The 20,901-nt window shown below is 44.9% G+C and overlaps 1 protein-coding gene across 1 annotated transcript in view; it reads left to right on the forward strand.

Annotated features, from left to right (window-relative positions):
• The window catches only part of PYGB (glycogen phosphorylase B), a 107,448-nt gene that overhangs the window by 33,643 nt on the left and 52,904 nt on the right, over nt 1–20,901 (forward strand). The window contains exon 3 of the mRNA XM_063443707.1: nt 16,630–16,708. Within this exon, the coding sequence (XP_063299777.1) occupies nt 16,630–16,708 (79 nt within the window). The remainder of the gene's footprint in view (nt 1–16,629; nt 16,709–20,901) is intronic.

Genomic DNA, 20,901 nt, shown 5'->3' on the forward strand with positions numbered 1-20,901 from the left:
GGACTCGAAATCCAGTAGATCTTGACTTAGGGCTGAACCAAATAGGGTAGGTGAATTTTTAAACCCTTGGGGCAGTCTTGTCCAAGTCATTTGGCGTTTTGAGCCCGTTACAGCGTTCTCCCATTGGAAAGCGAAAATACATTGACTTTCTGCGGCAATTCGGAGGCAAAAGAAGGCATCTTTGAGGTCTAAGACTGTAAAGTAAGTAGCCTCGCCCGGAATTAAAGCAAGCAGGTTATATGGATTGGGTACAACTGGATGTATACTAACAACCGCATCATTGACTGCTCTCAAGTCCTGCACAGGTCGATACTCATCTGTACCGGGCTTTTGAACAGGCAGCAATGGGGTGTTCCAGGGGGAAGTACAGAATTTTAGGATACCATACCGTATGAACTTATCCAGATAGGATTGGATGTTCTTCTTAGCCTTCTGCGGGATGTGGTATTGTCTTAGGCTCACTGGATAAACCCCAAGTTTTAGTTCGATTTTAATAGGTGGAATATTGCGGGCCAGTCCTGGTGGGTTGTTCTCTGCCCAAACTCCTGGTATGTTGAATAAGGACTCATCACTCCTAGGGTTTTGGCTAGTCAACGCTGTATAAAGTCGCCACTCTTCTTCCTTTGGTACGGATAATGTCATGATACCTGAAGGTCCATTAAACTTTAAGGATGTTGTTCCATTTGGTAGGAACGTAATCTGCGCTTGTAATTTTGATAGCATATCACGTCCCAGCAATTGGACTGGACATTCAGGCATATAAAGGAATTGATGTTTTACTACGTGGCCTCCCAATGTACAGAGTCGACTTTTAAGAACCGGTTTTTCAGCACTTCTTCCAGTTGCTCCTATCACAGTAATAGTCCTTCCAGATGGAGGAGCAACTAGATTAGTCACCACTGAATGTTCAGCACCAGTGTCGATCATGAACGCACTCCTTTTTCCCCCTATTGATACATCGACCATAGGCTCCGCTCGACCAAGGGGGATGGAGCCCGGTCGGTATCAATAGTCCTCCACCTTCTCTATCGCGGGACCTTTGCGCTGCTGGGATATATCTATCTTCCCTAACACTTCCTCTGTTCCCATTACTCCCTCTATTACCATTACTCCCTCCGGGGCCTCCTCTAATCTCGCTCTGCCTCTAAAGTTTCCATAACCTATCCTAGGTCTGTCTTTCTCACACTGTTCTCTTCGAGGACACTCATTTCTCCAATGCCCTTCTTCCCTACAGTATGCGCACTGATTTCTACTTAGAGGTTCCTCATTCCATCTACTATCGCCTCTATCTGGGCCCCGTCTATCTACGCCTGCGATCGCTACCGCTAGCATGTCTGCCTTTCTACGCATCTTGCGCTCTTCCTCTTTCTTACTTTCTGTTTCCCTATTCATGTATACCTTATTCGCTACCTCCATTAGTTGGGTGATGGACATACCTGCAAACCCTTCTAACTTTTGTAGCTTGCGCTTAATATCTCCATAAGCTTGGCTGACAAAGGCGGAGTTCACCATTCGGGAATTGTCTGCGTCTTCCGGATTAAAGGGGGTATACAAGCGGTATGCCTCCAATAATCGGTCATAAAAGACACTGGGCGCTTCATCACTTTTCTGAATCACCTCAACTGTCTTCGACATGTTAATGGCTTTCTTTCCTCCGGCTTTCATGCCAGCAATTATAGCGTCTCTATAGGCTCTGAGTTGAACCATATCAGCACCATTTACATTCCAATCGGGATCGGTGTTGGGATAATGTGTTGCGGCCCATGCTGATGGATTGGCTTGGTTTAAAGTACGGGCTTTATCCTCTAGTGCTTTAATGGCCGCTTGATTAATTCTTGTCCTTTCCTCATTGTTGAATAAAGTCATTAATAACTGCTGGCAATCAGCCCATGTCGGGTTATGTGTCTGTACTATTGAGGTGAACAGATCAGTCATAGCTTGTGGTTTCTCAGTATACGAGGAATTGTGGGTCTTCCAATTTAAGAGATCGGTTGTCGTGAATGGGACATATACAAAGACTGGGTCAGCATGTGCCATTTGGCCTGCGGCATCGATATAGGCTGACCCAGGATTCAGACGAAGAGGCATCTGATAGTGTTTTAATTGTTGGGCACCGGTCAACTGTCGGGTCTGTATGGGGCTACGTGGAGGGGCGTCAGTCATAGGTTCCAGTCGGGGAGAAATAGGGTATGGGGATGTGGGAGCTTGGTTTTGGGAAAAGGTTGTAAATAAAACACTTCGAGCCGAGCTAGATGAAGCTTGACCGGAAGTCTGAAGTGGCGCCAAATCAGGATATTCGTTTTTAATGGGGGTTGGTTCTGATTCCGGAAGGGGAGATTTAGTACGAGGGGGGGTGGATCCTGTACTGGAGGAGGAAGCGGAAGTGGATGAGGGTAATGAGGGGAGGGTTGCAGGACTTCCTGCATTTGCGTCACTTCCTCTTAACGGAAAGTAAGGGGGCGGCAAAGGGATCTCGGACTCAGGGGGCGTGTCCAAAATGGGCCTAACACCAGTCCTAGTGGACAAACAAGTCCTAGCTACCATGAGGCGACATTGCTCCTCGTGGCATGTCTGGAGCCATTTTGGCGAGTCATTTACGGCCTGTCTCCAACAATCAATATAAGGAAACTGGCCGTAAAGTTCAGGCCTACCCGATACAGCCACGTGTAAGCGCTGTACCAGAGTTGGATCCAAACTGCCACGTGGCGGCCATGCCGCAACCAAAGTAGGCCACTCCCTAGTACACAAAGTGACCAAACGTACAGGAGACATTTTAACCCCAAAATCACAAGTTTTGAATCCCTTTTTAAAATTCTTCACCATACAACCTAAGGGATCCGGAATCGTTGACTGCGACGCACCCATACTTAACAATGGAACGTCGTCGACAACGAATACTATACACGCGTACTTATTCAACAGTCACACCCGTTTCCTCTGGCAACAGCACCACGTGGTACGGTTACCAAGTGAAACGTACACAATAACAATAAACACTCAGGGAATTCCCGTACACACACAGCTGTTACACCAGTCACTAAATAATCAATATTATGCCCTTTGGCGTAACTATACAGTCACCCACGCTATAATTCTCTATGTACGAATTACCCGTCTATAACACACCCCAGTAACATCGTCTTTTACAAATAGCGGTTACAGTACGGTTAGCATAGGTCAAAGCACAAGTTAAGGTCACAATACAATTATTAGTGGTTATGGTGTTAAACATGCAATGGACGACAATGATTAGTACTTATATACAGTGTCAGTAAATATACAGGGTTATGGTACCGTGCACTATAATACAGCAACACACTATTAACACTCTCGCTAGACGGCTGAGCTTGCGCTATCTAACAAGATATACACTTTACTAAACAATCGTTAACACATTTACAATTCCCAACTAAACTATTGGCCAGTACCTTGAATGGACTACCTAAAAACAATCTACATACGTTTTGGTTAGCCACACTGCCCAATCACCATATATAGCGAGCTAGAGGACCGAATTTACACAGACGCCTCTTAGTCGCACTATCAAAAGTCTAGTGGGTTCCAAATTTACACGCCTTCCCACTTAGCCCAGATAGGTTGAGAGCTAGCGAACCGAATTTACACAGACGCCGCTTAGTCTCCCGGTCCCTCCGACCTAGCGAACAAAATATACACCCTAGAACGCTAGTCTAGACAAGACACCGGTGTCCGGCTAGGGCTATTTACACCAGAGCCCCGCCTGACTAACAGAATCAAACGGTCTGACTAAAGAGCGTTCGATCGAGCGGTGCGCCTTCGCTCCTTCCCTCCGACAGAGGGGGCAGATACACAGATTTAAACCCCTTTGGGCCTACCGCACAATCGGTATACCCCTAGTGGGTTCTGCCGTCTAAAACAGCAGTTGTCTTACCTCCTCGTTCCTGAACCTGAGTTCACACTCATCGACGGGGACACCCCAGCACTTCTCACGTAGAGGCCGATGATCTCCTGGACAACAGACCAGTGGCGCCGAGACGAAGGGAGGTCCACGCAGAAGTTCAGGGGTGCAGCCGTAGAGAACGTGGGCAAAGATAGACCGTCTCACGCCTCTGCCTCTCAGCTACCGTTGAACGATGAGCTTCCCGGCCAATGCACCAAATGATACCGGAGAAACTGACGGAAGCAAAGCACAGAGAGATGGACACAGGTTTCTTCAGGAAGGAAGAGATTCTTTATTGGATCACCGATCGGGACTCAGAGGGACTAGCGTCACCAAAATACCACAAGTTCTGAGTCCCGGACAATAGTGCAGGCTCCTTATATAGGCACATAACTCCTCCCATATTAAGCTCCACCCGCACATTCTCTTGACCAATCAATACAAATAAGAATTAACTTCCTGCTTGACCGCATGGCTTGTCCAGCACAATGGAGGAGGGGGAATACTACATCCTGTATTCTTGCACATGCTCCGTACACTACTGATCGTATCTTGCCTCGTGCAACCAACTGATCGATACGTCAGCATATGCACGTACACATGCCACGTGGTAATCTCGGCCTACTAAATTTATTTTTACCGAGATTCCACCACAAGCCGGGTCCCGAGTCTGCTGTAAACTTCAGATTTCAGTAAAAAATAATAACAAACATAGTAAAAGTAAAATTTTCCTGCCATTTCCATATATTACTGAACTTTTGTTAACTGTTAAGCATGTGCCTACACTGAGGCATTTCTATTCATTTTATAGAATGTATAAATGCTCTTAACATCTTACAAATGGTGAAAAGAAACAAAAAGAGGAGGGGGGTGCTATATATATGAAAACACAGTGTTATACTTATATCTGTATACAGGTGGTCCTGTCAAGGATCTGCCGAATCGATCTAGAAACAAATTATGTATGTGACAGACCCCTTTCTGGTGTAACAGATACCATCTCGGAGAATTGCCGTTGCATATGGATTATTGTGGATTTCGGGTACTTGTGGATCCGTACGGTATACATCGCCACGTGGAGAGAACAATGGGTCGCGGCCATTTTGACCACCTGGACTAATGCCCGAACTTTCCACACGACGAATTCCGACCTTACCAACGACGTACGCCCATGCTAGTCGACGGATCCAAAGTACCGAACTAAAGACACCCGGTCCAACAGAGAGTTTCCGTTTATCTTGTATAGTTTTTGAGTAATTGGTGCAAACGTGTATCTGGCGAACGGCCCAACCGATCTAGGGGATTTTCACGTATATTGTTCCCCTAGATCTCCGTTCCCTAGTACACGTAGCACAATGTATTTTCGTTACATATTGTGTGTGTTATATAAACTTGTAATAATGGCATAATATTCTGCTCGGTACAGTGGGAGTGACTCCCACTGTAAATGTATTATCTCCTCCGGATACGGGGAGGAGTTGTTGTACGGCATAAAAGCCCGAGTTACCGAATAAACATTATTCCTACTTTGACCCTCAACACAGAGTCTCGTCTCGTGCTTGGAGGGGATGACTATTACTTGGATATCGTAACTGTGGGGAACCTGTTATGCTGTAGCTAACTTCGTGCTTGGGGGAAAGGACACCTTCTCAGCGGCGTAAACCCCTACTACACCGGGGTGCCGCTACAATTGGTGGCAGCGGCGGGATCGTTCTTTCACCCCAGAAGGACAGCTACCGAGAGCAATCAGGATGGAGGCCTACTACGGAAGGTTGAAACGATCTACCCTAAAAGACTTGTTGGAGAGCCGTGGTCGTTCGGCTAGCAACAAAAAGAAAAGAGACATTTTGGCAGAGTTGGTCGCATTGGACTTAGCTGAACAGAATGACGGACTGGGTGTCGAACCAAACCCAGAACCGGAGATCGCTTTGGTCCGAACACCAGCAGATGAACAATTCGACCACGAGGTGAGGGTAAGGCTGGCTCACTACGGACCAAACCCCTCACCTAGGATTGTAACCCAAGTCATTGCGGCAGTCGATGCCAACCGGCGCCAGACTTCCACAGGCACCAGTCCAATTGCGGGGACTTTCCAAACTCCCGAAGAAAAGAGGAAAGTACACTTTGCCGCTTTTAAAAATTTTGTGGAAGCAGAGGGGGAGATTGACCAATACCTAGCGGACTTTGAACGTCAGTGTGCCCTGCATAAAGTACCCTCCGAGGAGTGGGTCAAAATTTTGTCTGGCAAATTATCCGGACGAGCCAGCGATGCTTTCCGGGCGATCCCGGACCATGAGGTGGGAAGCTACCGATTGGTAAAAGAAGCTCTATTGTCCCGATATGCGGTAACCCCCGAAGCATATCGGAGACGCTTCCGGGAATCCCGAAAGCAAACCGGTGACTCCTACACCGAATGGGCCTGCCGATTACAACGCACGGCTGGCCACTGGATGGAGGGGTGCCAAGCTACCACCGCGGAGGAGGTTTTACAGTTGTTTTTGTTGGAACATTTTTTTGAAAAGGTGGACAAGGAGCTCAGAGAGTGGATTCGGGATAGGAGACCGCTTACCCTACCCGAAGCCGCCCGGTTGGCCGACGAGTATGCAGACGCCCGCAAACCCGATCTCTCGGTCCAAAAGACAGCTGCCCGAGTAGAAAGCCGCCCTGTCGGCCCTACTCCAACCACCCCCACTATCCAACCTAGCTACAACACTTCCTCCCGCTTCACCCAGTCAAGTGTCCCGGACCGCCGGCGGTGCCATAGGTGCCAGCAAGTGGGTCACCTGAGGGACAAATGCCCACTTGATCCCGCTCGACAAACTTCCTGGAGGAAGCCCGCTGAAGGGAACCCCCGACCTTTTACCTCAGGGGCCCATTGCATTGAAGCCCAACCCCTGGGGGAAGAGCAATGGGAGATTTTACACGAGGCCAATCCCCTATATGCGGCTGCTGTAGACAACCGGCAGCATCACCGACAAACAGTCCGAGTGAATGGACAAATTGTCAGTGGGTTACGAGACACTGGGGCCACCTTAACCTTGATTCAACACGACCTGGTCCCAGAAAAAGAACATACGGGCCAAACGGTGGCCGTTAGAGTGGCCGGGGGTGCAGTACATCGCCTCCCCACGGCCCGAGTGCATTTGGATTGGGGGGTGGGAGCTGGCCAAGTGAATGTGGGACTGATGAAAGGACTACCCGCGGAAGTACTTTTGGGAAATGACTTAGCCCCGCTGTTATCCGCTTTTGCTCCCCAAGGCCCTGCTGGAGCCTGCCCTGTCACCACCCGGGCTCAGGCTCGTGCTATTGGAACCGGCCCGCCAGTCGCGGAGACCCAGGTAAGATCTGACCCTCCGACTGTGACCTTAGGACAGACCCCCTTAGACTGGGATACCCCTGAGACTTTTGGGAGGGAGACGCGGGAAGACGTCACTCTCCGGAAATATAGGGATAAGGCAGAGAAAGGGGAACCAGGGACAGATGGGGAAAGCTACGAGTGGGTGGGGGATAGACTGTATAGGATCCCCCAGGAGCCCGCAGCAGGTAAAAACCCCGTCCCACAGAAGCAACTAGTGCTACCGAAAAAATACAGGCGAGAGATCATGAGGATCGCTCACGATATACCCTTAGCTGGCCATTCAGGAGTACGTCGCACGGCCCATAGGATTACCCAGAATTTCTTCTGGCCAGGGTTTAACCGGGACGTGCGACAATATTGCAGAACCTGTGACACTTGCCAACGGGTGGGTAAGAGGGGAGATCGCCCGAAGGCCAAATTAATGTCGATGCCGATCATTGGGGAACCCTTCTATAGGGTCGCCGTCGACATTGTAGGCCCCCTAGCGCGACATAGCCGTCCGGTAAGAAGTACATTCTTACCGTGGTGGACTATGGGACCCGGTACCCCGAGGCGGTACCCCTGCCGAATATTGAAGCGGAGACGGTAGCCGATGCCTTGGTTAAGATATTCACTCGGGTGGGGTTCCCTAAAGAAATCCTATCCGACCAGGGAACCCAGTTCACTGCCGTACTCACACAGCAATTATGGAAAGTGTGCCACATTAAACCCCTGCTCAGTTCCCCGTACCATCCCCAAACTAACGGTCTCTGTGAGCGCTTTAATGGGACTCTCAAACAAATGTTGAGGACCTTTACGGACGGTTGCAGAGACTGGGAGAGATTCTTACCCCACCTGTTATTTGCCTATAGGGAGGTCCCCCAAGAATCTACGGGTTTTTCTCCCTTTGAGTTATTGTATGGGAGGAGGGTGCGAGGACCCCTCGATCTCATTCGGGACCACTGGGAAGGGGAAACCGAACAGGCAGGGACACCTATTGTGCCATATGTCCTGGAGCTCCGGGACCGCATGGAGCAACTCTCCCTATTGGTAAGGGAGAATCTCCAGGCGGCCCAGGGGCGACAGAAACGATGGTACGATAGGGGTGCCCGGCAACGACTGTTCCATATAGGGCAGAAGGTGTTGGTGCTAAAACCGGTGAAGGACAACAAACTGCAGGCTGCGTGGCAGGGTCCTTACAAGGTTTTAGCCCAACTCTGTGATACCACCTACCTTATTGCCAGCTGTGCAGATGAAAGGATCCAACGCTCCTTTCATGTGAACATGTTGAAAGAGTACCAAGAGCGACAGGAAGATGTTAACGCTGTTTGTGCCCCAGCTACTGATGACCCCGAAAATTTACCCCTACCTGACCTGCTGGAAAAGGAGACTCACCCCGACCCAGTTAGCCTAGTGAAGCTGGGAGAACGACTGAACCCTACGGAGCTAGAGCAGGCTAGACAGCTCCTATGGGAAAAGCAGAGTACCTTCTCCCAGGAGCCAGGATACACCACCCTGGCCATACACAAAGTAGAGACCCCAGGGCAGGCCCCCCTCCGACAACCCCCGTACCGTATTCCGGAAGCCGTCCGGGACGGAATGCTGAAGGAAATACGGGAAATGACACAGCTGGGGGTCATTGAGCCATCCGACAGTCCCTGGGCCTCTCCCGTAGTCTTAGTCCCCAAGAAAGACGGAACCACTCGGTTCTGCGTCGACTACAGGCGGCTAAATGAAAAGACTACCACTGACGCTTACCCCATGCCTCGGGTAGACGAATTATTAGATCGCATAGCCAGGGGTAACTACCTCTCTACCATAGACCTCTGCAAGGGTTATTGGCAGATCCCCCTGGCCGAGGATGCCGTCCCCAAGTCGGCCTTTGTCACCCCGTTTGGCTTATACCAATTTAAGGTCATGCCATTCGGGATGAAAAATGCCCCGGCTACGTTCCAGCGAATGGTGGATCGGCTCCTCGATGGCTTCCAGGAGTTTGCGTGTGCATACCTGGATGACATTGCGATCTACAGTGAGTCTTGGGAAGAACATTTAGTCCACGTAGGGGTAGTCCTAGATAAGATTCGGGCCGCGGGCCTGACACTAAAACCCGAGAAATGCCATCTAGGAATGGCCGAGGTCCAATACCTGGGACATCGGGTGGGGTGTGGAAACCAGAGACCGGAGCCTGCCAAGGTTGAGGCAGTAGCAAACTGGCCCACACCGAATACCAAGACCCAGGTATTGGCCTTCTTAGGGACCGCCGGGTACTATAGACGCTTTGTCCCTGATTATAGCACTGTAGCCAAACCTTTGACTGACTTGACCAAAAAGAATTTACCCAGACAGGTCCTGTGGTCTCCCGCTTGCGAAGCCGCATTTCAATCTCTCAAACATGCTCTTGTTAATGCTCCTGTCTTGGCTGCCCCAGTACCTAACAAACGTTTCCTTGTACATACAGACGCTTCCATGTATGGACTGGGGGCTGTGCTGAGCCAAATCGGGGAAGATGGAAAAGAGCATCCGGTCGCATACCTCAGCCGAAAGCTGTTACCGAGGGAAGTGAGTTATGCGGCCGTAGAGAAAGAGTGCCTGGCCCTGGTATGGGCATTGAAAAAACTAACACCTTATTTGTATGGACAAGAATTCTCTTTGGTAACAGATCACAATCCATTGGTATGGCTTAACCGGGTCGCAGGAGACAATGGCAGATTGCTAAGATGGAGCTTGGCCCTGCAAACGTACAATTTCACCATCAGCTATCGACCCGGTAAGCTAAATGGCAACGCCGATGGGTTGTCTCGACAACTGGACAATTCTCCGGACAAATGAATTCCGGTCATCCCTAAGTTAATCCGAAAGGATCAATCCAGGTCTGCCGGAGTGTACCACTAGGAGGGAGCCGTGTGACAGACCCCTTTCTGGTGTAACAGATACCATCTCGGAGAATTGCCGTTGCATATGGATTATTGTGGATTTCGGGTACTTGTGGATCCGTACGGTATACATCGCCACGTGGAGAGAACAATGGGTCGCGGCCATTTTGACCACCTGGACTAATGCCCGAACTTTCCACACGACGAATTCCGACCTTACCAACGACGTACGCCCATGCTAGTCGACGGATCCAAAGTACCGAACTAAAGACACCCGGTCCAACAGAGAGTTTCCGTTTATCTTGTATAGTTTTTGAGTAATTGGTGCAAACGTGTATCTGGCGAACGGCCCAACCGATCTAGGGGATTTTCACGTATATTGTTCCCCTAGATCTCCGTTCCCTAGTACACGTAGCACAATGTATTTTCGTTACATATTGTGTGTGTTATATAAACTTGTAATAATGGCATAATATTCTGCTCGGTACAGTGGGAGTGACTCCCACTGTAAATGTATTATCTCCTCCGGATACGGGGAGGAGTTGTTGTACGGCATAAAAGCCCGAGTTACCGAATAAACATTATTCCTACTTTGACCCTCAACACAGAGTCTCGTCTCGTGCTTGGAGGGGATGACTATTACTTGGATATCGTAACTGTGGGGAACCTGTTATGCTGTAGCTAACTTCGTGCTTGGGGGAAAGGACACCTTCTCAGCGGCGTAAACCCCTACTACACCGGGGTGCCGCTACAATGTACATAGCATAATACTGTATAACACAAATAGTGAATGAATATAATTTGGTATTGGGTCACTCACGATCTCCAAAGCCTATTATAGCAGGCTTAGACTGTAACAGCTCTTCATAAAGTCATGCAGACTATGATTTTCAGGATGTTCCACTTTTTTGATTTTCTCCCCGATCACATCAAAAGCCTCAATAGCCAAATGGATACGATTAAAGGGATTTATTCAATAAAATAACAAATTCACAAAGTGATAAAAAAGTATAAAAGTACAGGGCACAACGCGTTTCGACTCTAGGTCTTCTTCCAAGGTGCATATGGTCCGGACAGTTTCAAACTCTTTAAATAAGTCCGGTGTTGCCGGTTTTCCCGGGCAAATTTTCAATTCACTTCCGTGTTGTGACGTCACTTCCGGGTTCCTCCGACGTGACTTGCGTCGGTGACGTCATCGTGGATAAGTTCGTATTCAGTCCTTGACCCGGATACTGCTTTACTTTAACGCCATCTTTAAAGGTGGCAACTTATTTTGTAAAGTCCACTCTTCGGTAAGGGAATTAGAGCCATTAGAAATAACTAATCCACATCTTACTGTGCAAATATACAAATCCAATTATGATTAACAAAAAAAAAACTTTTAGTTTCAAAGATAGTATCTATTTATTCTACAACATAAGTAGAGAACACAGGTGTGGAGACGGTTTTGTCCAAAAGATCCTAATAGGTAAAAAACTTATATATGTGTATATAGAAAACATTTTTTAAAAATTTGGAATAATAAAAAATATATATATTTTTGAATAATAAAAGAATTTTTGAATAATATAAAAAATTGTTTTAAAAAAATATACCAAGGGAAAGGATAATCCAAAAAGGCAAACTGAATATAGAGGGGCTGATCTTCTAAATAAGGGCTGCCATTTCGAAGTCCACGTTGAGTCCGCCCGGAGTTAATGTCTCCAGGTCAAAAATCCATCTCATTTCGCTACGACTCAACGTGGACTCGATTTGGCCTCCCCTCCAATGGGATTTGATGGACTGGATCCCATAGAAATTAAGACCTGCTGGATTCCCACCATGGACATTCAGAAAATGTGAGGAAACACTGTGTTTTAAAAAACCTCTCCTTATGTTGTAGATGTGCTCACGTATCCTTATTTTTAAATTCCTTGTTGTTTTCCCCACATATTGGAGTCCACAAGGACACGTGAGCAAATACACTACATTTTTAGTGTGACAAGTGATAAAGGAGTTGATTTTGAAATTAACAGAGCCAATCCTTGATTTAAAAACTTCTATTCTTTTGGGTTTCTTTCCAATATTTTTACAGCCCATACATTCCCCACAATAATGGAAGCCTTTCTGTAGGGCTTTATGTGAAGTTAAGAAATTCTCTTTAGGTTTCAATAATTCTAAATGACTCGAAGTTAATTTCTGCTTTAGATTACAGGCTCCTCTAAAGATTAGTTTGGGTCTCTCATTGAGGTAGGGTAGAATTTCCTCATCCTGTTGCAGGATGTGCCAATGTTTGTTAAACATTCTTCTTAATTTCCCGTGGTCTTGATTATAATTGCATATGATGGGTATTTTATCATCCTTCTTCTCTAGTATCGTTTTGGATTTATATTCTAATAAGGTGTCTCTTTCCATATCTCTAATTTGTTTTATCTCCTGATCTAGAAGACTTTCACAGTATCCCCTACTTACAAACTGTTTTTTTAAAATTTGGGTTTGAGAGTCAAAATTTCCTATTTCTGTACAGTTTCGCCTCATGCGTAGAAACTGGCCTCTTGGTATATTGTCCAGCCATGGGCGAAAATGACAGCTCTCTTTATGAATATATCCATTAACGTCTACCGGTTTGAAGAAGGTGCAGGTTTCTAAGGTGTCATTTTTAACAAAAATCTCCAAATCCAGAAAATTAATTTTTTGTTGGCTATATTCTTGGGTCAGCTTTATATTCCACTCATTTGAATTAAGAAAATTAAAAAATTCCAAAAAGGTAGAGTAGCCTCCTCTCCAAATAATAAAAATGTCATCTATATATCGTCTATAAAGGACCAGGTTCGCACTCCAGTCATGCTGGGAATACACAAAATGTTTCTCCCAGTAGGCCATAAATAAATTAGCATAACTGGGTGCGAACCTGGTCCCCATAGCGGTCCCTCGACGTTGTAAATAAAAGTCCCCCTCGAACCAGAAAAAATTATTCCTAAGAATTAGGGAAATTCCCTCCATTACGAAATCTATTTGGTCTTTAGGGTACAGACCAGATATTTCTAGAAATGAATAATTTGCCTTGCACCCAATGTCATGGTCAATACAGGTGTAGAGACTCGTGACATCACAAGTAATGAGTGCAAAGTCACTTTCCCATCTAAAATTTTTTAATATTTTCAACAGGCTCATAGAGTCCTTTAAATATGAGGGGTTTTCTTTGACTAGAGGTTGGAGGAGGGTATCTATGTATTTCGATAAGTTGGACAAAAGGGAGCCCACTCCAGAGACTATTGGTCTCCCCGGAGGATTCTTATCGTCTTTGTGAAGTTTCGGTAATACATAGATCACTGGAATTTTTGGGGACCTAATATTCAAGAAATCATACTCTTTTTTGTTAAGGATTCCCTTTAAAAGGCCTTCATCTAAATAATTTACAAATGTTTTTTGAATATCTTGCTGGGGATTATTGTTTAATTGGGTATAAGTATCTTTGTCTTCAAGTTGGCGATTAATTTCTGCCACATATTTATCCCTATCCATCACCACTACCCCACCACCCTTATCCGCGGGTTTAATCACTATTTCAGGGTCTTTCCGTAAATTTTGTATTGCCAATAACTCTAGTTTGGTAAGATTATTCTTTTTATTGGCTTTTATCTTTTTTAAGTCTTTGACACATGCTTTTTCGAAGACCTTCATTGGGTTGGATTTCAGATGGATGGGGTAAAAGGTAGAGGGGGCTTTTAGGCCTGTATGTACAAATTCCCCTGGTTCTGTAGTGCTGGGGTCTCCCGTATTGATTTTTTTATCGAAAAACTTTTTTATGCATAGCTTTCTCATAAAACGATTGATATCTGTATATGCATCAAATTGATCAACATTACAGCTCGGGACAAATTTGAAACCCTTTCCCAAGATTTTTATTTGGTCATTACTCAAAAATTTTTTAGAAAGGTTAAAGATCTTTATCTTCTCATCATTTTCCCTCTTGGGTCTCTCCAATCTTTTTCCTCCCCTATTTCCCCTTCTTCTACCTCTCTGTACCTTCTTTTGGTAGGGATCAGAGTTTTTTCTCTCAACTCGTCCCAACGCTCCTCTAAAAAAGGTTCACTCCTCTTTTTTTCTAACTGGCTCAGGGGTTCAAACCGGTTAGATATAGGGATATCTCGCCTTTCTCTAATTGGGGACCTCTGACTCGAGTCAGGGTCTCTATTCCTATGGTTGTATGGATGCCTCTTTTTGACACCATAGTTTGGGGGGGCCTTTTGAGAATTGTAACTTTGATGTTTACCATCTCGGTGGGCTCCTTCCCTTGATTTCTGTCTCCTAACCTCTGTCCATTCTGACGTGGGGTTATATGTCTTTGATGGTCTATTATATGTTTGATTAGGGACATAATTATTTGTGTAGTGTTTTCTTTCCCTTTGTTGGTTGTTTTCTTTTACTCTAAAATTCCCTTGATTAAAATTGTCTTTAGGTTTTTTTCTGACATTATTAGTGGCATAATCATTAATATCTCGTTGATATTTTTTCTTTTTATTGGTAATAATGATTGATTCCAACTTATCTAATTTTCCCATAATCGGATCGGAGATTAATTCAAAGTCCCTGGTTCCAATATATGGTTCCAGTTTTTCACGAATTTCTTTAATGATTTTGTCTAAAACGTCTAAATTCCTTTTCCTTTGGTCTACTATAATCTGCATCATGGTTATTGAAAAAGACTCTAAGGCTTTTTCCCATATGTCCATGAATCTTTTATCATCCCGATCAAACGTGGGGTATTTCGTGAAGCGGAGACCTCTAGGGGTTATTTGGTCACTCAAATATTTTTCCATCGTGAATACCTCCCACTTAATTTTTAACTCTTTAGTTAGCAGTTTTTCCAATAATATACTAATTTCCTTCAAATTATCAGTTATTTTATATTTTTCTGGGGTTTCAACCTCTATTTCTTGAAAAATTTCATCTGTCCATCTTTGCATCTTTGCTCTTTTTTCAAAGATGTCCATGATGGTCTGGCTGCCCACACCCTGGTGATTTAGACAATAGCAAAATACTAATTTATTTCTGGTTAGAGAAATATATGGGTGGATTGGCGCTATTAGAAAATAATGGGAACAGCAACAACCCCCAAGTGCCAAACAAATCACCCAAAGGCACTATACAAATACAAATGGTGAAAAGAAACAAAAAGAGGAGGGGGGTGCTATATATATGAAAACACAGTGTTATACTTATATCTGTATACAGGTGGTCCTGTCAAGGATCTGCCGAATCGATCTAGAAACAAATTATGTACATAGCATAATACTGTATAACACAAATAGTGAATGAATATAATTTGGTATTGGGTCACTCACGATCTCCAAAGCCTATTATAGCAGGCTTAGACTGTAACAGCTCTTCATAAAGTCATGCAGACTATGATTTTCAGGATGTTCCACTTTTTTGATTTTCTCCCCGATCACATCAAAAGCCTCAATAGCCAAATGGATACGATTAAAGGGATTTATTCAATAAAATAACAAATTCACAAAGTGATAAAAAAGTATAAAAGTACAGGGCACAACGCGTTTCGACTCTAGGTCTTCTTCCAAGGTGCATATGGTCCGGACAGTTTCAAACTCTTTAAATAAGTCCGGTGTTGCCGGTTTTCCCGGGCAAATTTTCAATTCACTTCCGTGTTGTGACGTCACTTCCGGGTTCCTCCGACGTGACTTGCGTCAGTGACGTCATCGTGGATAAGTTCGTATTCAGTCCTTGACCCGGATACTGCTTTACTTTAACGCCATCTTTAAAATTTGCCCGGGAAAACCGGCAACACCGGACTTATTTAAAGAGTTTGAAACTGTCCGGACCATATGCACCTTGGAAGAAGACCTAGAGTCGAAACGCGTTGTGCCCTGTACTTTTATACTTTTTTATCACTTTGTGAATTTGTTATTTTATTGAATAAATCCCTTTAATCGTATCCATTTGGCTATTGAGGCTTTTGATGTGATCGGGGAGAAAATCAAAAAAGTGGAACATCCTGAAAATCATAGTCTGCATGACTTTATGAAGAGCTGTTACAGTCTAAGCCTGCTATAATAGGCTTTGGAGATCGTGAGTGACCCAATACCAAATTATATTCATTCACTATTTGTGTTATACAGTATTATGCTATGTACATAATTTGTTTCTAGATCGATTCGGCAGATCCTTGACAGGACCACCTGTATACAGATATAAGTATAACACTGTGTTTTCATATATATAGCACCCCCCTCCTCTTTTTGTTTCTTTTCACCATTTGTATTTGTATAGTGCCTTTGGGTGATTTGTTTGGCACTTGGGGGTTGTTGCTGTTCCCATTATTTTCTAATAGCGCCAATCCACCCATATATTTCTCTAACCAGAAATAAATTAGTATTTTGCTCTTAACATCTTATTTAATCTTGTAGGATAAAGCCTTGGGTTTTGAGTGTGTATAATAGGACTTGCAAAGTCAATCTGTAACTATGGATTTTTTCCTCTCTTCTTCCTCTCTTTAGCTTGGACTGGATATGGAAGAGCTAGAGGAGATAGAAGAGGATGCAGGCCTTGGTAACGGTGGATTGGGTCGTTTGGCAGGTATGTAATTTGCATGCAAAGTTTAAGATTTCACGCTCTATATGCAGCAATCTTGGAGAGTACATGGCATACTCACCAGACTGTGAATTACTACTTGCTAGGGCTACATTTTCACTTGCCAATGGGCTAATTTCTGGTGGGGAACCCCATATAGATTTAAAAAAAACATTTTTATATTTCTTTATTATAAATTAATTTATTTTTTACAAACATATAAAACGGAAAAAAAAAACATATAAAAAAAAACCCCACAACCATACATATATATATATCCTGGTAAAACATCCGCTACTACATCCCCACTAATCCACACCCCCATACCTCCCCCTCCTGTAATGCAGTTTCCAATCATAAAATAAAAAATTCCGTTAAGAACTACAAATAAATGTAATTGTTTTCCCTTACAGTTTTGTTTTTATATTCAATCCAAGGAGACCATCTTTTATGAAGTTCTATACTTTTTCCTATACTTAGATATATTACATGTTCCATTTCACATATTTCATCTACCATATTATACCATTCATTGAGTGAGGGGATTTGTGTTTGTCTCCAATATCTTGGGATCAGATTCTTTATTGAATTTAACAATGATTGCATTAATGTAGGGTTCATTTCAATTTCAAGATCTTTTTTTCCGATAATGGGAATAAGAGTGGGCAAAACCACCATATGTGTAGGTTGGTGCCCTTTTCTATTATTATTATTATTATTATTGCCATTTATATAGCGCCAACAGATTCCATAGTGCTTTACAATATTATGAGAGGAGGGATTTTACTATAAATAGGACAATTACAAGAAAACTTACAGGAACAATTGGTTGAAGAGGACCCTGCTCAAACGAGCTTACAGTCTATAGGAGGTGGGGTGACCCTTTGAATGAGTTAGCACTTTGAGGATACAGGAAGCCAATGTAAGTATTGACAGAGGGATGAGTTGTGAGAGGACCGATTAGAGAGGAAAATCAGTCTGGCGGCAGCATTCATTACAGACTGTAGCGGAGCAATACGGCTTTTGGGAAGACCAATTAGGAGAGGGTTACAATAATCCATGCAGGAATTTACTAGAGCACGGACAAGCTCCTTGGTAGCATCTTGCGTAAGAAAGGGGCGGATGCGGGCTATGTTTTTAAGATGGAATCTACAGGATTTGGCAACATACTGGATGTGAGACTCAAAAGTGAAGCTAGAATTGTCACGATTCTGGGAACCAAAACACACCATCACACACACAGAAAAGGTGCAGTACCGGACCTTAGAGTGGCCGGGCTAAGCACACAAAGAATAGTCTGGAGACAAGCCGAGTAAGGGGAACCAGAAGACAGAATAACGAGAGACAAGCCGAGGTCAAAGGGTAGGAGAAAGTCACAAGGTCGGATAAACAAGCCAGAGAGTACGTAAACCAGAGAGAACCACAAGTAGAACAGCAATACTAGAAAGCAAAGACCACAACAGGACAGAGAGAGACAGGAAAGGTAAGTATTTAAACCAATTGCTTAACTCTGATTGGATAATTTCCAAACAGAGTTAACAATCACACGTGGGAGATAGCTATACCTCCCACTGTGATTGAGGCACTGTGCCTTTAACGCCGGGTCAGGTGGCTGACCCCGGCGTTTACAAAACTGGGCGGTCTCCCAGCGTGCAGCGTCATGCATGCTGCCGCTGGGGGACGAAGAGGAAGACGCGGGCGTCATCCGAGGCTGGGAGGATGCCGCTCGCCAAGCGCACAAGGAGAAGGGGACCGCGGACGGATGGAGGGTGAGTGCCGCGAGCGGACTGCAGCCTCCCCTCGCAGCCGCCCGCGGGATCCTGACAAGAATCAAGTATGACGCTACGACAGCACGCTTGCAAGGATGGACTGATGTGGATACCACTAACTTAAAGGGAAAGCGAAAGAGAAGGATCAGTATTAGGAGGAGGAAAGACAAGGAGCTTAGTTTTAGAGAGATTGAGTTTTAGAAAGCGGGAGGACATCCAGTCAGAGATGGAAGAAAGGCAAGCAGTGACACGTTGCAGGACGGCAGGGGAGAGATCCGGGGAGGAGAGATATATCTGGGTATCATCAGCGTACAGGTGGTAGTGGAATCAAAATGAGGTAATAAGTTTGCCAAGAGAGGCAGTATAAAAAGAAAATAGAAGGGGACCAATGACAGAGCCTTGGGGGACTCCAGCCGAGACAGAACGAGGGGAGGAGGTTTCATTAGAAAAGAAGACACTGAATGAGCATTGGGAGAGATAAGAGGAAAACCACGAGAGGACAGAGTCACAGAGACCGAGTGATTGAAGAGTTTGAAGAAGGAGAGCATTATCAACGGTGTCAAAGGCAGCAGAGAGGTCAAGAAGAATTAGTATGGAGTAGTGGCCTTTGGATTTAGCTGTGATTAGGTTGTTCATAACTTTTATAAGAGCAGTCTCAATAGAGTGGAGAGGGCGGAAGCCAGATTGAAGAGGGTCAAGGAGAGAGTTGGAATTGAGGAAGTGAGACATACGGGTAAAGATAAGTCTTTCCAGAAGCTTTGAGGAAAAAGCGAGCAGGGATATGGGACGATAGTTCGAGGGGCAGGACGGGTCAAGAGATGGTTTTTTCAGTATAGGTACTACAGTGGCATGTTTAAGGTCAGCAGGGACAACGCCAAAAGAGAGAGAGCAGTTGAAGATGTGTGTTAAGGAAGGTACAAGACAGGGGGAGAGAGATCAACGTGTGGTTGAGAAAGAGAACGGCAAGGTGGGGAGAATTCTTTCCTTAGCTGTTCAATCTTGTCGGTAAAGCAGCATACAAAGCTATCGGCTATAAGGTTAGTTTGTGGGGTGGCGAAGAAAAGAGTTAAAGGTGTCAAAGAGACGCCTGGGATTGCGTAAGCACGATCTAATGAGAGAGGAAAAGTATGACTCTTTGGCGAGGGCAAGGGCTGTGCTGTATGAACACAATAGGAATCTATAATGGAGATACCGTATATACTCGAGCATTTTTTGTGCTGAAAAACCCCAACTCGGCTTATACTCGAGTCAATAGTCTGTATTATGGCAATTTACATTGCCATAATACAGACTGGGGCTGTGGGGGCTGTCAGAGAGTTTACTTACCTCTCCTGCAGCTCCTGTCAGCTCTCTCCTCCTCTGTGCCGTCCGTTCAGCACCTCGGTCAGCTCCCACTGTAAGTCTTGCGAGAGCCGCGGCTCTCGCGAGACTTACAGTGTGAGCTGATAGAGGTGCTGAACGGACCGGCGCAGAGGAGGAGAGAGCTGACAGGAGCTGCAGGAGAGGTAAGTAAACTCTCTGATAGCCCCCTCCTCCCCCCCACTGAACTACCAATGCCACTAGACCACCAGGGAAGGAGCCCCACTCCCTGCTATGTATAAAGCAGGGAGGGGGGACGAAAAAAAAAATAATAATAAATACTACAAATAAAATAATAAATAAATATTAAAATAATAAAAAAATAAAAATAAAATAAAATAAAATTAATAAAAATTAATCATAAAAAAATATTAAAATAATTAAAAAAACACACGCTGCACTCATACACACACGCTGCACTCATACACACACTGTAAATAAATATTCAATTAATATAATTTTTTTAGGATCTAATTTTATTTAGAAATTTACCAGTAGCTGCTGCATTTCCCACCCTAGTCTTATACTCGAGTCAATAAGTTTTCCCAGTTTTTTGGGGTAAAATTAGGGGCCTCGGCTTATATTCGGGTCGGCTTATACTCGAGTATATACGGTAGTCTGTCTGGGTGCGAGACTTCCTCCAGGAGCGTTCAGCACAACGGGAGCAACTCCACAGATAGTGTGTTGATTTAGTATGCCATGGTTGGGGGCGTGTCCTCCTCGAGGTGCATGTTTGGAGCGGGGCTGCAGCGTTCAAGGCAGATGTAAGAGTAGAGTTATATGTGGAGATGGCCAGTGAAGGACAGGAGAGGGAAGTGATGCACAGCAGTTGTGAATAAATATCAGCTGACAGCTGCTGGAGGTCAATAGAATTAAGATTCCTCCTGAGTGAAGGGGGTGTTAGGCTGAGGTTGTTGGGTGTGGCGGTACTTAAGAGCAAACAATAAGAGTTGGTGATCAGAGGAAATGGAGTGTTGCAGATATTAGATACTATACATGCATAAGAGAAAATGAGGTTGAGGATATTGCCAGCTACATGGGTGGGAGAAATAGCCCACTGTGATAACCCGA

Source organism: Pelobates fuscus, chromosome 2 (assembly GCF_036172605.1).
Source record: "Pelobates fuscus isolate aPelFus1 chromosome 2, aPelFus1.pri, whole genome shotgun sequence".
NCBI classification, from domain to species: Eukaryota; Metazoa; Chordata; class Amphibia; order Anura; family Pelobatidae; genus Pelobates; species Pelobates fuscus.